At 40.6% G+C, this 20,237-nt stretch overlaps 1 protein-coding gene across 5 annotated transcripts in view; it reads right to left on the reverse strand.

The window, feature by feature from the left end:
* The window catches only part of MAST2 (microtubule associated serine/threonine kinase 2), a 237,707-nt gene that overhangs the window by 115,840 nt on the left and 101,630 nt on the right, over window positions 1–20,237 (reverse strand). Inside the window, exon 1 of one of the 5 annotated variants that reach the window (XM_070078565.2) lies at window positions 6,423–6,527. The exons of the other annotated variants lie outside the window; for them this stretch is intronic. Coding sequence (XP_069934666.1) covers window positions 6,423–6,512 — 90 coding nt within the window. The 5' untranslated portion in view covers window positions 6,513–6,527. Of the gene's footprint in view, window positions 1–6,422; window positions 6,528–20,237 lie in introns of those variants that run through there. 5 annotated transcript variants of the gene reach the window in all.

Genomic DNA, 20,237 nt, shown 5'->3' on the forward strand with positions numbered 1-20,237 from the left:
GATACCAGCATCACAGGCTGCAGCTTTAGCTGCTAAGCCACACCAATCCTCTTAACAACTATTCCTAATTTGTGATTTTCTTTTACATGTGTGTCATTATATCTTTATTTTTCCCTAAAGATTTATTCATTTATGTGAGAATCAGAATTATAGACAGAGGGAGAGGTCTTCCACCCACTGGATCAGTCTCCAAATGACCCCAACAGCTGAAGCTGGACCAACCTGAAGCCAGGAGCCAGGAGCCTCCTCTCAGTCTCCCATGTGGGTGCAGAGGCCCAAGCACTTGGGCCATCCTCTACTGCTCTCCCAGACTACCAGCAGGGAGCTGGATCAGAAGTGGAGCAGCCGGGACTCAAATCAGTGCTCATACTGGATGCCAACACCACAGGCAGAGTCCTAACTCACTATGCCACAGCACCAGCCCCGTGTCATTACATCTTATGTTATCATAAACAGTGCTGTTCTACATGCTTTTAAACTACATATACATGGTTTCAAATTACATGTATTCAACTGTTGGCATCAGTAGCTATATTTCATTTTAGTTCAATAATCTTTAGTCAGTAGTCCAGTCTATACACTAATATTTATTTGTCCCTTCTCCAACAGAGGGAAAATCAATTTCATTTCCATGTTTTCTTCTGCATCAAAACAATTCTTGAGTCTCTCAATTTAATTTTTCTCATAAAAGAGTTCAAACGCAAGTGTTTCTGCTAAAAGAGTTGTAAAAAAGCCTACTGGTTTTTGGTATTGCAATACAAGCCACATGGTCTCTTCCATATCCTCTCAAGTCTCCTAAATGGTATTCCATTCCTGCTCTACCCTTGGCCCGCTATGGTATACATATTCTCAACATAACAGAGTGATTCTTCTTAAAAGTAAGTTAAGGCCAGCGCCGTGGCTCACTTGGCTAATCCTCTGCCTGAGGCGCCGGCACCTCGGGTTCTAGTCCTGGTTAGGGCACCGGATTCTGTCTCGGTTGCTCCTCTTCCAGTCCAGCTCTCTGCTGTGGCCCGGGAAGGCAGCGGAGGATGGCCCAAGTGCTTGGGCCCTGCACCCACATGGGAGACCAGGAGGAGGCACCTGGCTCCTGGCTTCGGATAGGCACAGTGCTCCGGCCGTAGCAGCCATTTGGGGGGTGAACCAACGGAAAAAAGGAAGACCTTTCTCTCTGTCTCTCTCTCTCACTATCCACTCTGCCTGTCAAAAAAAAAAAAAAAAAGTAAGTTAAGAACACTACAGTACTGCTCAAAACCCTCTAATGACTCTCTATTTCATTCATGAGTCAAAGCCAAGAAAAACAAAACACAAAGCTAGAAGCATCACACTACTTGACTTCAAAGTATACTACAAAGCTATAGTAACCAAAACAACATGGTTATAAAATAATAAAATAAAATAAAAATATAATATAAAAATAATAAAATAAAATAATAAAAACAGAAGCACAGACCAATGAAACAAAATAGGGATCCTATTATTAGAAATAAATTCAAGCACTTAAAACTAAATGGCTTTTGACTAAAGTGCCAAGAATATACATTTCAGCAATAAATGACACTGGAAAAACTGGATGTCCACCTGCAGAAGAATGAGGTTAGACCACTCTATGTCTTACTATATATAAAAATTAATTCAAAATTGATTAAAGACTCAAATGTAAAACCTGAAACTATACAAGAACTAAAAGGAAACACAGGGGAAATGCTCCAAGACTGGTCTGGTCAAGAACATAAAAACAGACAATAAAAGGAAAAATAGGTAAGAGGAATTACATCAAACTAAAAGGCTTCTGTACAGCAAAGGAAATCAGCAGAACGAAAACCCAACTACTGAATGGAAGGAAATATTCACAAACATGATAAAGGGGTTAATACCCAGAATATATAAGGAGCTTTAAAAATTTACCAGCAAAACAAACAAAAAATCCAACCAAAGAATGGGCAAAAAGAAATGGGTACCTCTCAAATACAGTCCACACGAATATGAAAAAAGTTCAACATTATTAATCGTCAGAGCAATGCAACTTAAAATCACAGTGAGATATCACCTCATTCCAGTTAGAACAGCTATTATCAAAATGACAAGATATAATAAATACTAGAAAGGATGTGGAGAAAGGGGAACTCTTCTAACAGTTGGTGGGAGTGTAAATTAGTACAGTCACTATAGGAAAACAGAATAGAGGTTCCTCAAAAATTAAAAACATAAGAGTGGGTGATCAGCCTAATGGCTTAAATGCCTGCAATCTGACATGTGAATGCCTGAATTCAATTCCCAGCTTCAACTTTTGACTCCAGCTTCTTGCTGGTGAAGACACTGGAGGCAATAGTGATGGCTCAACTGATTGGGTTCTGGCTTACCCACACAGGAGACCTGGACTACATTCCTAGCTCCTGGCTCCAGCCTGGCAGGCATTTGAGAATCGAAGCAATGGATGGGAGCACTCTCCATCTATCTGCCTCTCAAATAAATAATAAACTACTACAGGATCTAGCAATAACAATACTGTGTATACATCCACAGTATGAAAAGACTTTAAAAAGTTTATGGAAAATGAAACTGAAAATAAGTTTACCTTGGTGTCAAAAAATTTGAGATCCCTGCATAGTTTTTTTCTTTCACAGCACTCATTTGTCATGAACCTTCTGAAGACCCCTCACATATAAAAGCAGGATATGGTAAAGATACCTGCACTCATGTGTTTATTGCAGCACTATACATAATAACCAACATATGGAATCAACCTAAGTTCCATCAACAAATGAATGGATGAAGAAAATGTGGTATATATACACACATCCTGTCATGATGCAGCAACATGGATGAATCAGAGACTATCATGTTAAATGAAATAATACTGGCAGAGAAAGACAGATACTACATGACCTCACTCATATGTGGAATCTAAAAAAGCTGAGCTCACAGAAACAGAGAGAATAGTGGCCACAGGAGACCCAAGAGGGTAAAGGACAGAGGGGAATTGGCAAGAGATTAGATAAGGGGACAAAGTTACAGCCAGATAGAAGAAATAAACTCTAGTCTTCTATTGCACTGTAAGGTAACTGCAGTTAGCAATAATGACTTGCACAGAGATGATCTAGAACATTCTCATACAAAGAAATGATAAATGTGATAACAACCTAAATATCCTGAGTTCATCATTGTACATGCATAAATGTACTGAAACACCACACTGTACCCAAAAATATGAATAATTATATCAATTTTAAAATAATCAATTAAAGTTTTTTTTTTAAAAGGGTTAAAGCCAAAACTGACATGAAGACCTAGAAAGGAAATGAAAGATCTCTGCAACTGAGATCCCAGTGGAAAGAACGGGGCCATCAAAGAAGGAGGTACCTTTCTCTGAAGGGAGGAGAGAACTTCCACTTTGTCTATGACCCTGTCGGAATAAGATCGAAGTCGGCGAACTCAAAAGGCTTCCATAGCCTGTGCAACTCATGACTAGAACCTAGGGAGATTACTGATGCCATAAACAAGACTGTCAAATTGTTAAGTCAACAACAGGAGTCACTGCGTACTTACTTCTCATGTGGAATCTGTCCTTAATGTGTTGTCCAACGTAAAATAATGCTATAACTAGTACTGAAACAGTATTTTACACTTTGTGTTTCTGTGTGGGTGCAAACTGATGAAATCTTTACTTAATATATACTAAACTGATCTTCTGTATATAAAGATAATTGAAAATGAATCTTGATGTGAATGGAATGGGAGAGGGAGTGGGAGATGGGAGGGTTGTGGGTGGGAGGGAAATTGGGGGGGGCATTGTAATCCATAAACTGTACTTTGGAAATTTATATTTAATAAATAAAAGTTAAAAAAAAGACCTAGAAAGGTAGCCCACTACCCCTCTCCATTGTCTCTCTGACTTCAACTTCTTGTACATTAATCAAGTAACACTGAACTCATTATTGTTCCTTAAACACATCAAATATCCTCTTATGTTAAGACTTTATGAGGAGCCAGCTCTGTGGCGCAGCAGATTAAAGCCCTGGCCTGCAGCACTGGCATCACATATGGGCACTGGTTTGATTCCTGGCTGCTCCATTTTTGATCCAGCTCCCTGCTAAATATACCTTGGAAAGCAAGTGGAGGACGGTCTAAGTCCCTGGGCCCCCATACCCACATGGGAGACCCAGAGGAAGTTCCTGGCTCCTGGCTTCAGATCGGCTCAACTCTGGTCATTGCGGCCATTTGGGGAGTGAACCAGCAAATGGAAGACCTCTCTCTGTCTCTACCTCCCTCTGTAACTGTCTTTCAAAAAGATAAAAATAAATCCTTTTTTAAAAAGACTTTATGATAATCTGTTTTTCTGCTTAGAATGCTGCTCCTCTCCAGAAGCCAGCTTTGTGACATGGCGGGTTAAGCTCCTAATTGCAATGCCAGCATTAGATGTTGGAGGGTCTGAGTGCTGGCTCTTCTAATTCTGATCTAGCTCTTCACTAATAAGCCTGGGAAAGCAGCAGAAGATGACCCAAGTACTTGAACCTCTGCCATACATGTGGGAGACCTGAATGGAGTTCTAGGCTTTCATCTGGCCCAGCCCTGGCTATTAAGGCCATGTAGGGAGTGAGCCAGCAGATGGAAGATATCTCTTTCCCCCAGAAGATGGAAGATTTTTCTTTCTCTTTCTCTCTCTGTGCCATTCAAGTAAATAAACAAATCTTAAAAAAAAAAAAAAAATGCTGCCTACAGAGATCTCCTTGACTAATTCCCTAAAAACCTTCAAAGTCTTGGTTCAGTTTTCATGTGAGTTCTCAAAATGAAGCCAATCTTGGTAGCCCTACAAAAGGGTTCCTCAAAAAGTTTGTGGAATATGTGTATTATGAGAAAATTATACATAGATTTAAAAGTATTTTCCACCAAATAAATTTAACCTTTTTATTTCACTTTCCATGAACTAGCTGAAGTAGCCTCAAATGATTCTGCAACTTATTTTCCATCAGTACCCTCTTATTCTGCTCTACTTTATTTCTCTTAACACATCACTTCCAACATACTACACTATAATTTACTTACTATGTTCTTGTTTGTTTTTTGTCTTCCCCTTTAGAATTTGGACTCCATGAAGGATTGTAGCCCATTTTCCTTACTAATACATCCCAAAAACTCAGAACATTGACTGGCACGAGCTGAAAGAATATTTGTTGAACAAAGCATTACACATACTCTCTAATACTTGCTAATTGTTAAGACTGTTTAATTTTTGCTAATGGCTAACATACAGTTTTAAATAGTATCTCCCATATTTACTAGTGAAATTAAGCAATGTTTCATGTGTTTATTAACCATTAGGTTTCATCAGCTGTACCCGCCTATTTAGATATCCATAGCTAATTTTTATATTAGATTTTTTTTTGCTTATTGAGTTACAAATGTTTACACGATGGTCTGAAGTGTCAGAGGTGGGGAACCTTTTTTGCAAAGGGTCATTTGAATGTTTATAATAGTATTCGTGGGCCATACAAAATTATCAACTTAAAAATTAGCCTGCTACAGATTTACTGTATTTTGAGTCCTGCCTTAGCAGGGCCAACCAAATGATTTTATGGGCCTTCTACGGCCACTGGGTTTGGATGTTCCAAACTCCTAATAGTAAGTATTTGTAGGTTATATCACCAAAAATATGTTCTCAGTTTTTTCCTTTCTTTTTAATGAGGTCATAAAAGTTTTTTAAGTTTTATACAGACAAATTTAGAAATCCATCCCCTAATACAGATATGAAGATATACTTTATTCTAAAGTTTTATAGACTTTATTAACAAGTCTGTTAATATATCTGGATATTATTTTTATGTATGGAGACAGATAGAAATCCCATTATATTTTTCTCTATATGGATGATCAATTATCCCAATGTTGAGCCGGCGCCGTGGCTCAATAGGCTAATCCTCCACCTTGCGGCGCCGGCACACCGGGTTCTAGTCCCGGTTGGGGCGCCGGATTCTGTCCCGGTTGCCCCTCTTCCAGGCCAGCTCTCTGCTATGGCCAGGGAGTGCAGTGGAGGATGGCCCAGGTGCTTGGGCCCTGCACCCCATGGGAGACCAGGAAAAGCACCTGGCTCCTGGCTCCTGCCAGGATCAGCGCGGTGCGCCGGCTGCAGCGGCGGCCATTGGAGGGTGAACCAGCGGCAAAAGGAAGACCTTTCTCTCTCTGTCTCTCTCTCACTGTCCACTCTGCCTGTCCCAAAAAAAAAAAAAAAAAAAAAAAAAAAATTATCCCAATGTCACTTATCCAATGATAAGCAAAATCAGTCCCCTCACGTATCGTTTCCACATATGTGCAGAGGCCTCTTTTTTTCTGCTTTATATGCTGTTCCATTATCCTGATAGCACACTATTTAATTTGTATAGCTTGGCAATAAATATTGATATTGAAAAGGCAAGTCCACCCACCTTATTATTCTTCAAAATTACAGGAGCTATTCTCAGGGCTTTGCTCTTCTGCACAAATTTTAGAATTATCTTGTAGACACAAAGTTGCATTCACATCAGTCTCAATATAGAGCTGATCTGGGGGAAATTCACGTATTTACAATACAGAGAACTCCTAACAAGAAAAGATAAACTTCTCCATTATTAACGTCCTCTTCAATATGTTTTAATAAACTTTTTTACTTATCTACATAAAGATTACACAGATCTTTCTTGAGACTTATTTCTCCCACCCAAGTACTATCCAGGCCCAAATCTAGCTAGTCTCTAAGATCAGATGAGATCCAAAGCTTTCAGGGTTGTACGGCCATAGATTAGATTCATTTCTAAGAAGCTTACATTTTGTTTCTACAAGTATACTATATTTTTAAAAACTATAATTAATAAGTATTGCATTTCATTTCAACAGCAACTCCATTTTCCTCCAAATACATCATGAAAAAATTCAAATATAGAAAACATGGAGGGCCGGTGCTGCGGCTCAACAGGCTAATCTTCCGCCTAGCGGCACCGGCACACCAGGTTCTAGTCCTGGTCGGGGCGCCGGATTCTGTCCTGGTTGCCCCTCTTCCAGGCCAGCTCTCTGCTATGGCCCGGGAGTGCAGTGGAGAATGGCCCAAGTGCTTGGGCCCTGCACCCCATGGGAGACCAGGAGAAGCACCTGGCTCCTGCCATCGGATCAGCGCAGTGCGCCGGCCGCAGCGGCCATTGGAGGGTGAACCAACGGTAAAAGGAAGACCTTTCTCTCTGTCTCTCTCTCTCACTGTCCACTCTGCCTGTCAAAAAAAAAAAGAAAACATGGAAAAGATTAAAGATGTATCTTATCCAGTGAATACTCACATACCCATAATCCAGATTTTCCAACTGTTAACATTTTACTGTATTTGCTCTATGATGTATTTAGCCATCTATGCATCTATTTTTCAAATGCATTAGCATATATATGTGAATATACCATTAACCAAATCTCAGTTTTTTGCTTTTTGTTTTTGAAATCTACAAACATTGAATGGAACAAAAGTATGCCCAGTGGCAAGTTTGGTAACAGCACTCAGGTACCTCAATTCTCTATCAGAATATAGACTATGTCCATCAATCCAGAGAGTTCCATCGTGTCCTTTCTTGGCAAATTCTCAAAACACCATCCTCCTCTCCAAGCAAATACTATTCTCATTTTTGTTATTATTGTTAACCACAGACCACTTTTGCTTGCTCCAGAATCTTTTTATATAGACTTTTCCCATTGGTATAGGGTTCTCAGATTCATCCACGTTGCAAAATATAGCAGTAGCAATATGAATATACCATATTCTATCATACATAGTCTATTTATCCTTTCTCCTAGTGGTGGACATCTCAGTTACTCCCACTTTGGGGCTATTAACATTGCTGTACAAGTCTTTTAATAAGCTATGCATCCTCTTGCTTTGGTAAATCTCTAGGAGAGTTACCTTAAACAGGTCAGATAAATGCTTAGTTTTATATGAAATAAGCAGACCTATCCTAAAGTGATAATGCCATGTTAATACTTCATAAAAATTATACAAGTTATAAGTGTTTCACATTCCTGACAATACATGTCATATTCACATTAATAATATAAGAAAATTCAACTGTTCTACATCCATTGAAATATATAATTACCAGATTTTTACATCTTAGTCATTTTAGTTGTAGCTCATTGTGACTTTAAGTTTCTCTTTCCTAATGACTGATGATGTTGAGCATGTTTTCATGTACTTATTAATCATTAGTATATATTCCTTTATAAAAGCATAAAAAATTAGTCCTCTATTAAATTGGGCTTTTATCTTTTTATTATTGAGTTGTAAGAGTCCTTCATATATTCTAGATACAAGTTATTAGGTACGTTTTGAGAATATTTTTCTCTCAGTCTATGGCTGTCTACTGAAGTTGTCAGTGCTATCTTTTGATGAGCAAAAGTTTTTAATTTTGATGAAGGTCTATTTGTCTTTTTGAGGGTGGAGTACCTTGTCTAAGAAAAACTTTGTCCACTCTAAGATCACAAAATATTTTTTGATATTTTATTTCTAGAAACTCCATGACTTTAGTTGTTTACATAGGTTCATAATCCATTCTCAATTAATTTTCAGGTAGTAAGTGAGGTGAAGTTAAGGTCTTTTTATTTCCACATATGGATTATCTGCTTATTTTAGCACCATTGATTGAAAACACTACCTACCCTTTACTTAACAGGTTGCTTTGGCACCTTTCCAGAATATCAAATCAGAAAAGAAAAGGATATTTTTGGGCTCTCTACTACATTCTATTACTCTATTTTCCCACTCTATTCCAGGACCACACTATCTTCATTCTATAAGTTCATAAACATTGAAGTCAGGCCGTATAGTCATCTCTTCTTCTCTAAGACTACTTTGGATATTCCTGACTCTCTGTATTTCCATATAAATTTATATTCAGATTACTAATTTTAACAAAATGTCTGCTGAGGTTATGGATCAATTTGAAAAGTGATATCTCAAAATACTGAGTCTTCTATCACATGAAGACTGTATTTCTCCCCTTATTCAGATCTTCCTAGTTATTCTGAGCAATGTTTTCTACTTTTTAACAAAAAGGGCTTATGCTTTTTTGACAAACTTACCCATAATTATGTATTTTTGAAACTCTTGTAAATAAAAATCTTATATCATTTCTAATTGCCTCCTTGATAGAAATGCACTCTTTTTTTTTTTTTTTTTTTTTTTTGACAGGCAGAGTGGACAGTGAGAGAGAGAGAGACAGAGAGAAAGGTCTTCCTTTGCCGTTGGTTCACCCTCCAATGGCCGCTGTGGCCGGTGCGCTGCGGCCGGCGCACCACGCTGATCCGATGGCAGGAGCCAGGAGCCAGGGGCTTTTCCTGGTCTCCCATGGGGTGCAGGGCCCAAGCACCTGGGCCATCCTCCACTGCACTCCCTGGCCACAGCAGAGAGCTGGCCTGGAAGAGGGGCAACTGGGACAGAATCCGGCACCCCAACCAGGACTAGAACCTGGTGTGCCAGCGCCGCTAGGCAGAGGATTAGCCTAGTGAGCCGCGGTGCCGGCCAATGCACTATTTTTATATTTGACCATGTGCCCCATAACTTTCATAAATTCACTATTACAGTAATTATAATAACTGCTTTGTACATTCCATAGGATTTTTCTACATAAATAATCATGCTATTTATCAACAGGAAAAGCTTATTTCTTCTTCTGAGTTTGCTTATAAAATATTAAATAGAAGTAGTAAACATCCTTGTTTGTTTCTCATTTGAAATTTCAGGGAAAGTATTACTGTGAAATGAGATGAAACTCTAGTTAATTATGATTTTTAAAATTAAAAATGTTAATTAACTTGGGGCCAGTGTTGTGGCATAACTGGTTAAGCTGCCGACAATGCCAGCATCCCATATTACAGTGCCAGTTCAAGTCCTAGCTATTCTGCTTGTGAACCAGCTCCCTACTAATGTGCCTGGGAAAGCAGCAGAAAATGGTCCAAGTAATTGGGCTCCTATATCCACACTGGAGATGGGGATGGAGTTCCTGGTTCTTGGTTTCGGCCTGGCACAGTACCGGCTGTGCAGCCATTTGGAGAGTGAACCAGTGATTGGAAAATCTCAATCTTAATCTCTCTCTCTCTTTCTCTCTATAATTCTCCATCACTCTGCCCTTCAAATAAATAAAATAAATTTTTTAAAGAAATTATTTTTGGCCAGCATCACGACTCACTAGGCTAATCCTCTGCCTGTGGCACCAGCACTACAGGTTCTAGTTCCGGTCAGGGTACTGGATTCTGTCCTGGTTGCTCCTCTTCCAGTCCAGCTGTCTGCTGTGGCCCGGGAGTGCAGTGGAGAATGGCCCAGATCCTTGGGACCTGCACCCACATGGGAGACCAGAAGGAAGCACCTGGTTCCTGGCTTTGGATCGGCGCAGCGCCACTTGGGGGGTTGAACCAACGGAAAAGAAGACCTTTCTCTCTGTCTCTCTCTCTCTCTTATTGTCTAACGCTGCCTGACCAAAAAAAAAAAAAAAAAAAAAAAAAGAAAGAAAAAGAAAAAAATTATTTTGGGGGGGCCAGCACTGTAGTATAGCAGGTAAAGCAGCTGCCCACAGTGCCGGCAAACCATATAGGTGCCAGTTCAAGGCCTGGCTGCTCCACTTCCAATTCAGCTTTCTGCTATGGCCTAGGAAAGCAGTAGAAGATGGCCCAAGTCCTTGGTCAGCTGCAACCACAAGAGAGACTGGAAGAAGCTCCTAATTTCTGGCTTCGGATGGGCTCAGCTCTGGCCATTTGGGGAGTGAACCAGTGGATCAAAGACCTCTCTCTCTCTGCCTCTGCCTTTCAAATACATTAATTTTAAAAAAAATTAATTCTGAACATATCCAAGTCCATATAACTTGATTAGCATTCTGGATATAATAAATTTTATCTCATTTTAAGAAAAGAAAAGCATAAAGGGTTTCTGCACACAAGAAAAGGAATAACTAGCACTGCTGAAGTGGTTTTATCTTTTTCCAGGTCTGAAGAAAGAAGAGGTGCGTGTAAATGGACTGAAGTATTGCAGGATGTCAGAAATCCTCAAATTCCTAAGACAATCCTGTCAGCCTTCCTAATAAAGCTGCTTTCCTTCTTGAGAAAAAAAAAAAAAAGCATTCCCTTAATTACCATATATTTCTCTTCAAACACTGTCTTATCAATTCTGTGCTCTTCTCAGTCACACTTCAATGAGCTGATTATACCTCTGTCTCCAATCGCTCATTTCCTACTCATTATTCAACCCAGTGTAAATGTCTCCAGACCTTACCATCCCATTTAAACCATTCTTGCCAAATTACCAGTAGTCTCCAGGCAAAGAACTTCCACTGCATTTTTATTCTATCATTCTTCTTTTTTAAAGATTTATTTATTTATTCGAAAGGTAGAATTACAGAGAAGCAGAGGCAGAGAGATAGGTAGGTAGGTAGGTAGGTAGAGAGAGGGCGAGAGAGATCCTCCATCCACTGGTTCACTCCCCAAATGGCCAGAGCTAGGCCCATCTGAAGCATTGAGCTAGGAGCTTCTTCCAGGTCTCTCTCGTGGGTGCAGGGGCCCAAGGACTTGGGCCATCTTCTACTGCTTTCCCAGGCCATAGCAGAGAGCTGGATTGGAAGTGGAGCAGCTAGGACTCAAACCAGCACCCACATGAGATGCCAGCACTGCAGGTGACAGCTTTACCCAATGTGCTGACCCCTCCATCATTCTTTTTTCTCTTCAACTGTTAAACAGCATCTCTCATTCTTCTGTCCTGAAGGACTGCTCTTTCCATGAAGCTACATTCCCCTATTTTTCTTCTTATCTTGGCAAACACTACTTAAATACCTTTGCAGGCTCATCTTTCATAAGTTTAGACACTTAAATGTTGATTGTCCTTAAAATTCTGCCTCAACATTATCCTTCCTACATTTTTCACTGGTCATTTTCAAATTCATACCTCCATCTCAGATCTTTTTCCTGAGCTCTATATTCTTATTTTAATATAGACAACTATTTTGTACTCAGTATGTCTAAAATTCAACTCCTATTCAATCTTGCTCCTTCAGTCTTCCATTTTCGTGATGGTACCACCAAACCCAGAGTGATTCTTGATTCCTCACACTCTCTATATCCATTGTTTATCAAGTCCCATGAATTCTTTCTCCGAAATATCTACCTTTAACCTTTCAGTTCTTCTTATCTCTACTGGTAAGTGTACTCTAGTGTAAGCCACTATCATCTACAACACATTACCAACTGATCTCCCTCCCATTTAGTTTTGTCCTTTTAATTCTTAATATTCGAGCAATGTAAAATTAGGTAATTAATACCTACTTTCTGACTGACATCAAATAGGCTTAATATAACATTTTGAACTCAAAAATATTTTTAATAGATCAGTTCTCTTCTTAAAACTCCTCTATAGCCAAGGCTAAAACCTCCCTGTTTCCTGACTGTTGAGACTTCCCTCTTCAGTATCATTTGTACAACTCTCCAGTCTTATCTTTTTGTCTCTCTCATCTTCAGGTCTTTACATCTACTACTGTCTCTGCATAGATTACTTTTCTTATCTCTTTTTATACATTCTTGTTTAAACTTCATAAACTTAAACTTTGTAATTCTCAGTTTAAACACTTATTCTGGGAAGTTTCCCTAGCCTACCACTATATATCCTCAAACATTTCTTTATTTCTTTATTTCTTTATTTTTTCAACCATAGCTACTTTACTTTTCTGAACTGTCTGTTTTCTGTTAGTTTTATTTATTGACAGTCTTCTGGCTGCTGGCTGCTACCCACTCCAAGTGCTTGGGCCTCTGCACCCACATGGGAGACCTAGAGGAAGCTCCTGGCTCCTGGCTTCAGATTGGTGCAGCTCCGGCCATTGTGGCCAATTGGAAAGTAAACCAGTGGATGGAAGACCTCTCCTCTCCTCCTCTCCTCCCCTTCCCCTTCCCCTCTCCCTCTCCTCTTCTCTTCTCTTCTCTCTCTGCCTCTTCTTGCCTCCCTGTGTAACTCTTCGAAATAAATAATAAAAAATCTTTAAAAAAAAATCTGACCTAAGAACAGTGAAGCACAAAACTAAAGAATGAAGTGCTGTTCACTAAAACTTAACTCCACCCCTAACACGCCAGGAAACATTGTTTTAACAGTCTCTAAAATTCTATTATAAGGGGGACATTTGGCATAGACACTTGGAATATTTTCATCCCGTATCAGAGTGCTTGCATTTGAGACTTGGTTGCAAACCCAATTCCACATTCCTGCTAATCCACACCCTTGGAGGCAGCAGGTGATGTCACCATATGGGAGATTTGGGCTGAATTCCTGGATCCCAGTTTCAAGTGTGGCCCATTCTCAACTGCTGTAGATATGTGGGGAGTGAACTGGCAGATGGGAGCTCTCTTTCTCACTCTCTCTTTGCCTTTTCTAAAAATAAAAAGATTTATAATAACAATATTTTATTTTTTTAATTTATTTATTTACTTGAAAGAGATACACAGAGAGAGAAGGAGAGGCAGGGAGAGAGGTCTTCCATCCACTGGTTCAATCCCCAGTTGGCCACAATGGCCAGCGCTGTGCTGTTCTGAAGCCAGGAGCCAGGAGCTTCTTCCAGGTCTCCCACACAGGTGCAGGGGCCCAAGGACTTGGGCCATCTTCTACTGCTCTCCCAGGCCATAGCAGAGAGCTGGATCAGGTGTGGAGCAGCCAGGATTTGAACTGGCGCCCATCTGGGATGCCGAAACTACAGGCAGCAGCTTTATCCACTGCGCCACAGCACCTGCCCCTAAATTTTATTATTACCATTTTGGATTTCTCAAATTGACACACTCTGATACTTCCTGCAAACATCGTATTTCCTGGGAACCCAGCATAGCGGTAAGTGGGTTAAGCTGCCACATGTATTGTCAACATCCCATACTGGAGTGGCAAATTTGAATTCTGGCTGCTCTACTTACTATCCTGTTTTTGCTAATGTGCCTGGGAAAGCAGCAGATGATGACCAAGTACTTAGACCTCTGCCACCCACATGAGAGACTCAGATAGAGTTTCACGCTCCTGGCTTTGGCCTGGTCCAGCATCAGCCCTTGCAGTCATTTGGGGACTGAATCAGCAAACTAAAGATCTCTTTCTTTTTCTCTCCCTCTCTGTCACTCTGCCTTTCAAATAAATAAAATAAAATACCTTCTTTTAAAAAAGTGGTATTTCTTGGGGCTGGCGCCTTGGCTCACTTGGTTAATCCTCCTGCGGCGCTGGAAACCCATATGGGCACCGGGTTCTTGTACCGGTTGTTCCTCTTCCAGTCCAGCTCTCTGATGTGGCCCAGGAGGGCAGTGGAGGATGGCCCAAGTGCTTGGGCCCTGCACCTGCATGGGAAACCAGGAAGAAGCACCTGGCTCCTGGCTTTGGATTGGCGCAGCGCCGGCCACAGTGGCCATTTGGGGCATGAACCAACGGAAGGAAGACCTTTCTCTCTGTCTCTCTCTCTCTGTCTATAACTCTACCTGTCAAATAAAAAAAAAAAAAAAAGGTATTTACCAAGCAGCTTAAAGTAATATCTGATAATATTAAACAAAATATCTTAAACTATGTTTTGAAGATGCAAAGAAAGCTGTACATACTAAGTCCTTTTTCTTGTAAAAGCGTGACAAAGTAAAATTCTAAAGGTATAACATAAAAAATGAAATGGTGTCATTCACATAGACACTCAGGGAATCATTGCCTCTATGCATTACTCATTACTCACCATTACTAAACCAATAAAATATGTCCAAAAAGATAAAGGCCAGTGTCCAAAGCAGTAACCACTACCCCCACAAGTAAATATGCAAGCCAAGAGTCACAAGGCTGTTTGTCCTTTATGTCAATAATCACCAACACAAAGATGACTGTGGGTCAAGGCTGTCTCTGCCTCAGGAAACTCCTTCTACAATCCTCCCTCAAACTCTATGAATTATCATTAATATATGCACATGTATTTTTAATTACTCTTCTGCTGCACTAGCAGCACTCTTAACAAACCCTACAAAACATAATAAAATCTCCTACTCAAAGTAGATAGAAGACTGGGTGTTGGAGATAATTTTTCCACTAAAATTTAAAATCAAGGTTTGGGGTGGGATTTGGAGCAGCAGTTAAGATAATCTTTTGGGACATATCGGAGTGCCTGGGGGTCCCAGCTCTGCTCCTGATTCTAGCTTCCAGCTGATGAACACCCAGGGAAGCAACAGTGAAAAATCAAATAGTTGGGTCATTGCCATCCATATTAGGGACCTAGATTGAGTTCCTGGATCTAGCTTCAGCCTGGCACATGCCCAGCTGTTGGAAGCATTTGAAGAGTGAATCAGCAGATAGGAGACCTGTGTGTGTGCGCGCCTCAACTTTTCAAGTAAACAAGAGAATAAAAGGCCTACTCTACCACTAAAATGACTACATCTCTTTATGTAACTCATAATTAACCCACACTGTGTGACTAACATAAATAACACTACTTGGGATGAGAGCAGGAGAGCAAAACAACATTTAGGGCCTACTCAGAATCTACTGCTGGTAACACCATTGACAGAAGACAAAATTACAACAAATTTTACTATAGGGGTACCTCAAAAACTGTGAAAAACAAAATTTTTCTCTTATTATTTCGGTGCTATAAAAAACTGCAATCTGGGGCCGGCACTGTGGCGCAGCTGCCTGCAGTGTCAGCATCCCATATGGGCACCAATTCGAGTCCCGGCTGCTCCACTTCTGATCCAGCTCTCTGCTGTGGCCTGGGAAAGCAGTGGAAGACGGCCCAAGTCCTTGGGTCCCTACACCCACATGGGAGAACTGGAGGAGGCTCCTGTCTCCTGGCTTCAGGTGGGCCCACTTCCAGCCCATGTGGCCAATTGGGCAGTGAACCAGCGGATGGAGGACACCACCCCCCCCCCGTGTGTGTGTGTGTGTGTGTGTGTGTGTATAACTTTGACTTTCAAGTAAATAAATAAATCTTTAAAAAAATTGAAATCCATGCATATAAGGGGTCTTTTAAAAGTTCATGAGATGCATATTATGGATAGCAACAGGATGATCCAAGTCATGCAAAATAGATAGTTAAAAAGGAGAGAAGATACATGCTGGAGACAGAGCTGTGGGAAATCCACCATGGGAAGCCCAGGAAGCCAAAGAGCAAACAAGAAAGGGAAGCAGTGGAGACACAGTAGAGGCAGGGCGTGAGGCAGCTGGTACCTGCCCAGCAGACCACGTTAGTCAGAAACGGTGAATCCACAGAGCAGTGAAAAATAGTGGGAGGGGCAGCTTGACAAACTGCTTTTGAATTTTCACGCAGGAAAACCCTAAATAAAATACTTAATATATGCTAAACTGATCTTCTGTATATAAAGAGAATTGAAAATTAATCTTGATGTGAATGGAAGGGGGGAGGGAGAGGGAAAGGGGGGGATTGTGGGTGGGAGGGAAGTTATGAGGGGCAGAAGCCATTGTAATAAATAAGCTGTACTTTGGAAATTTATACTCATTAAATAAAAGTTAAAAAAAAAGAAAAAAAGAAAATTCTAAAAAAAAAAGAAAAAAATACAGGTGCTTCCTCCTGGTATCCCATGTGGGTGCAGGGCCCAAGCACTTGGGCCATCCTCTACTGCACTGCCGGGCCACAGCAGAGAGCTGGACTGGAGGAGGAGCAACCGGGACTGAATCCAGCACCCCGACTGGGACTAGAACCCGAGGTGTCGGCGCCGTAGGAGGAGGATTAGCCAATTGAGCCACAGCGCCGGCCCAAGGGCTGCTTTTTTGAAAAAATAAACAAAATTGACACACCATTGGCCCAACTAACCAAGAAAAGAAGAGAAGATCCAAATCAGTAAAATTAAGAAATCAAAAAGGAAATGTAATAAAAAGTCATCAGAAATTACAACAAAGAGTTGTATGCCAAAAAAACCTGGGAAATCTGCTATAAATGGATAGATTCCTGGACACATAAGACCTACCTAATGAGCCATGAAGACACAGAAAACCTAAACAGACCCATAACCATGACAGAAATTGAATCAGTAGTAAAGGCCTTCCCAACAAAGAAAAGACCAAGACAGATAAATTCATTGCTGAATTCTACTAGACATTTAAAGAAAAACTAATTCCAATTCCTCTCAAAAAATTCAAAACAATTGAAAGAGAGGGAATCCTCCCAAATTCTTTCTATGAAGCCAGCATCACCTTAATTCTTAAACCTGAAAAAGATGCAACAGAGAAAGAGAATTACAGACCAATTTCCCCGATTTACACAGACGCAAAAATCCTTAACAAAATTCTAGCCAATAGAATCCAATAACACATCAGAAAGATCATCCACCCAGACCAAGTGGGATTTACCCCTGGTATGAAGGGATGGTTCAACATTCACAAATCATTCAATATGACACACCACATTAACAAACTGCTGAACAAAAACCATTTGATTATCTCAATAGATGCAGAGAAAGTATTTGATAAAATACAACAGCATGCCTTTCATGATGAAAACTCTAAGCAGATTGGGTATAGAAGGAACATTCCTCAACACAGTCAAGGCAATTTATGACAAACCCGCGGCTACTATCATAGTGAAAGGGAAAAAGTCGGAAGCATTCCCACTAAGATCTGGTACCAGAGAGGGATGTCCAGACTCACCACTGCTATTCAATACAGTACTGGAAGTTTCAGCCAGAGACATTAGGCAAGAAAAAGAAATCAAAGGGATTCAAATTGGGAAAGAGAAATTCAAGCTAGCCCTATTTGCAGATGACATGATTCTATATGTAGGGGAGACTATTGGAACTCATAGAAGAGTTTGGTAAAGCAGCAGGATATAAAATCAATACACAAAAAACAATAACCTTTGTATACACAGACAATGCTGCAGCTGAGAAAGATCTTCTAAGATCAATCCTATTACAATAGCTACAAAAAAAATCAAATATTTTGGAATAGATTTAATCATGGAAGTCAAAGATCTCTACAATGAGAATTACAAAATATTAAAGAAAGAAACAGAAGGCCGGCGCCACGGCTCAATAGGCTAATCCTCCACCTAGCGGCGCCGGCACACCAGGTACTAGTCCCGGTCGGGGCTCCGGATTCTGTCCCGGTTGCTCCTCTTCCAGGCCAGCTCTCTGCTGTGGCCCAGGAAGGCAGTGGAGGATGGCCCAAGTGCTTGGGCCCTGCACCCCATGGGAGACCAGGATAAGTACCTGGCTCCTGCCTTCGGATCAGCGCAGCGCGCCGGCCGCAGTGAGCCAGCCGTGGTTGCCATTGGAGGGTGAACCAACGGCAAAAAGGAAGACCTTTCTCTCTGTCTCTCTCTCTCACTATCCACTCTGCCTGTCAAAAAAAAAAAAAAAAAAAAAAAAAAAAAAGAAAAGAAGATACAAAAAAAATGGAAAAAACTTCCATGTTCATCAATATAAAAACCAATCTCATCAAAATGTTCATTCTTCCAAGAGATATTTCAGATTCAACGTGATACCAATCAAAATACCAAAGTCATTTTCTCAGATCTAGAAAAAATGATGCTGAAATTAATTTGGAAACACAGGAGACCTTGAATACCTAAAACAATCTTATATCACAAAAACCAAGCCAGAGGCTTCACAATACCAGATTTCAAGATATACTACAGGCAGTTATTATCAAAACAGCCTGGTATGGTACAAAAACAGATGGGAAGACCAATGTAACAAAATCGAAACCCCAGCAATCAATCCAAACATCTACAACCAACTTATATCTGATCAAGGAACTAAAACCAATTCCTGGAGCAAGGACAGCCTATTCAACAAATGGTCTGGAAAAACTGGATTTCCACATGCAGAAGTATGAAGCAGGACTCCTACTTTACACCTTACACAAAAATCTATTCAAAATGGATTAAAGACTTAAATCTACGACCTGGTATCATCAAATTAATAGAGAGCACTGGGGAAACCCTGCAAGATAATGGCATAGGCAAAGACTTCTTGGGAAAAAAAACCAGAGGCACAAGAAATCAAAGCCAAAATTCACAAATGGGATTACATCAAATTGAGAAGCTTCTGGACTGCAAAAGAAACTCCACAAGAAAAAAAAGCTCCACAAGAAGCTCCACAACACCAAAACAAAGAACCCAGTTAAGAAATGGCAAAGGACTTCAACAAACATTTTTAAAAGAGGAAATCCAGGCCGGCGCCGCGGCTCACTAGGCTAATCCTCCACCTAGTGGCGCCGGCACACCAGTTCTAGTCCCGGTCGGGGCGCCGGATTCTGTCCCGGTTGCCCCTCTTCCAGGCCAGCCCTCTGCTGTGGCCAGGGAGTGTAGTGGAGGATGGCCCAGGTGCTTGGGCCCTGCACACCATGGGAGACCAGGAAAAGCACCTGGCTCCTGGCTCCTGCCATCGGATCAGCGCGGTGCGCCGGCCACAGCGCGCCAGCCGCGGCGGCCATTGGAGGGTGAACCAACGGCAAAAGGACGACCTTTCTCTCTGTCTCTCTCTCTCACTGTCCACTCTGCCTGCCAAAAAAAAAAAAAAAAAAAAAAAAAAGGAAATCCAAATGGCCAACAGACACATGAAAAAATGTTCAGGATCACTAGCCATCAAGGAAATGCAAATCAAAACTACAATGAGGCTTCGTCTCACCCCAGTTAGAATGGCTTTCATACAGATATCAACAAACAATAAATGCTGGCGAGGATGTGGAGAAAAAGGTACCCTAATCCACTGTTGTGGGAATGTAAACTGGTAAAACCACTATGGTAAACAGTTTGGAGATACCTCAGAAATCTGAATATAGTCCTACCATATGACCAAGCCATCCCACTCTGGGAATTTACCCAAGGGAAATGAAATCATCAAATAAAAGAGTTATCTGCACCCCCATGTTTATTGCAGCTCAATTCACAATGACTAAGACATGGAATCAATCTAAATGCTCATCAACTTTAGACTGGATAAGAAATTATGGGATATGTACCACATGGAATATTACACAGAAGTAAAAAAAAATGAAATCTGGTCATTTGCAACAAAATGGATGAATCTAGAAAACATTATACTTAGTGAAATAAGCCAATCCCAAAGAGACAAATACCATATATTCTCCCTGACCTGTGCAAAGTAAAATGGACACTTTGAAAATCAATAACTTGAACAGCCCTTGTCTTGACAGTTGAAGAACAGTTTTATTTTATTTTTTTAATTTGTTTTCTTTTCCTGCTTAAGCCATTGGTTGAACTCTTTACCTAACAAAGAATTAA

Source organism: Oryctolagus cuniculus, chromosome 7 (genome assembly GCF_051225735.1).
Source record: "Oryctolagus cuniculus isolate XC-2025 breed Fujian yellow rabbit chromosome 7, ASM5122573v1, whole genome shotgun sequence".
Classification (NCBI taxonomy): Eukaryota; Metazoa; Chordata; class Mammalia; order Lagomorpha; family Leporidae; genus Oryctolagus; species Oryctolagus cuniculus.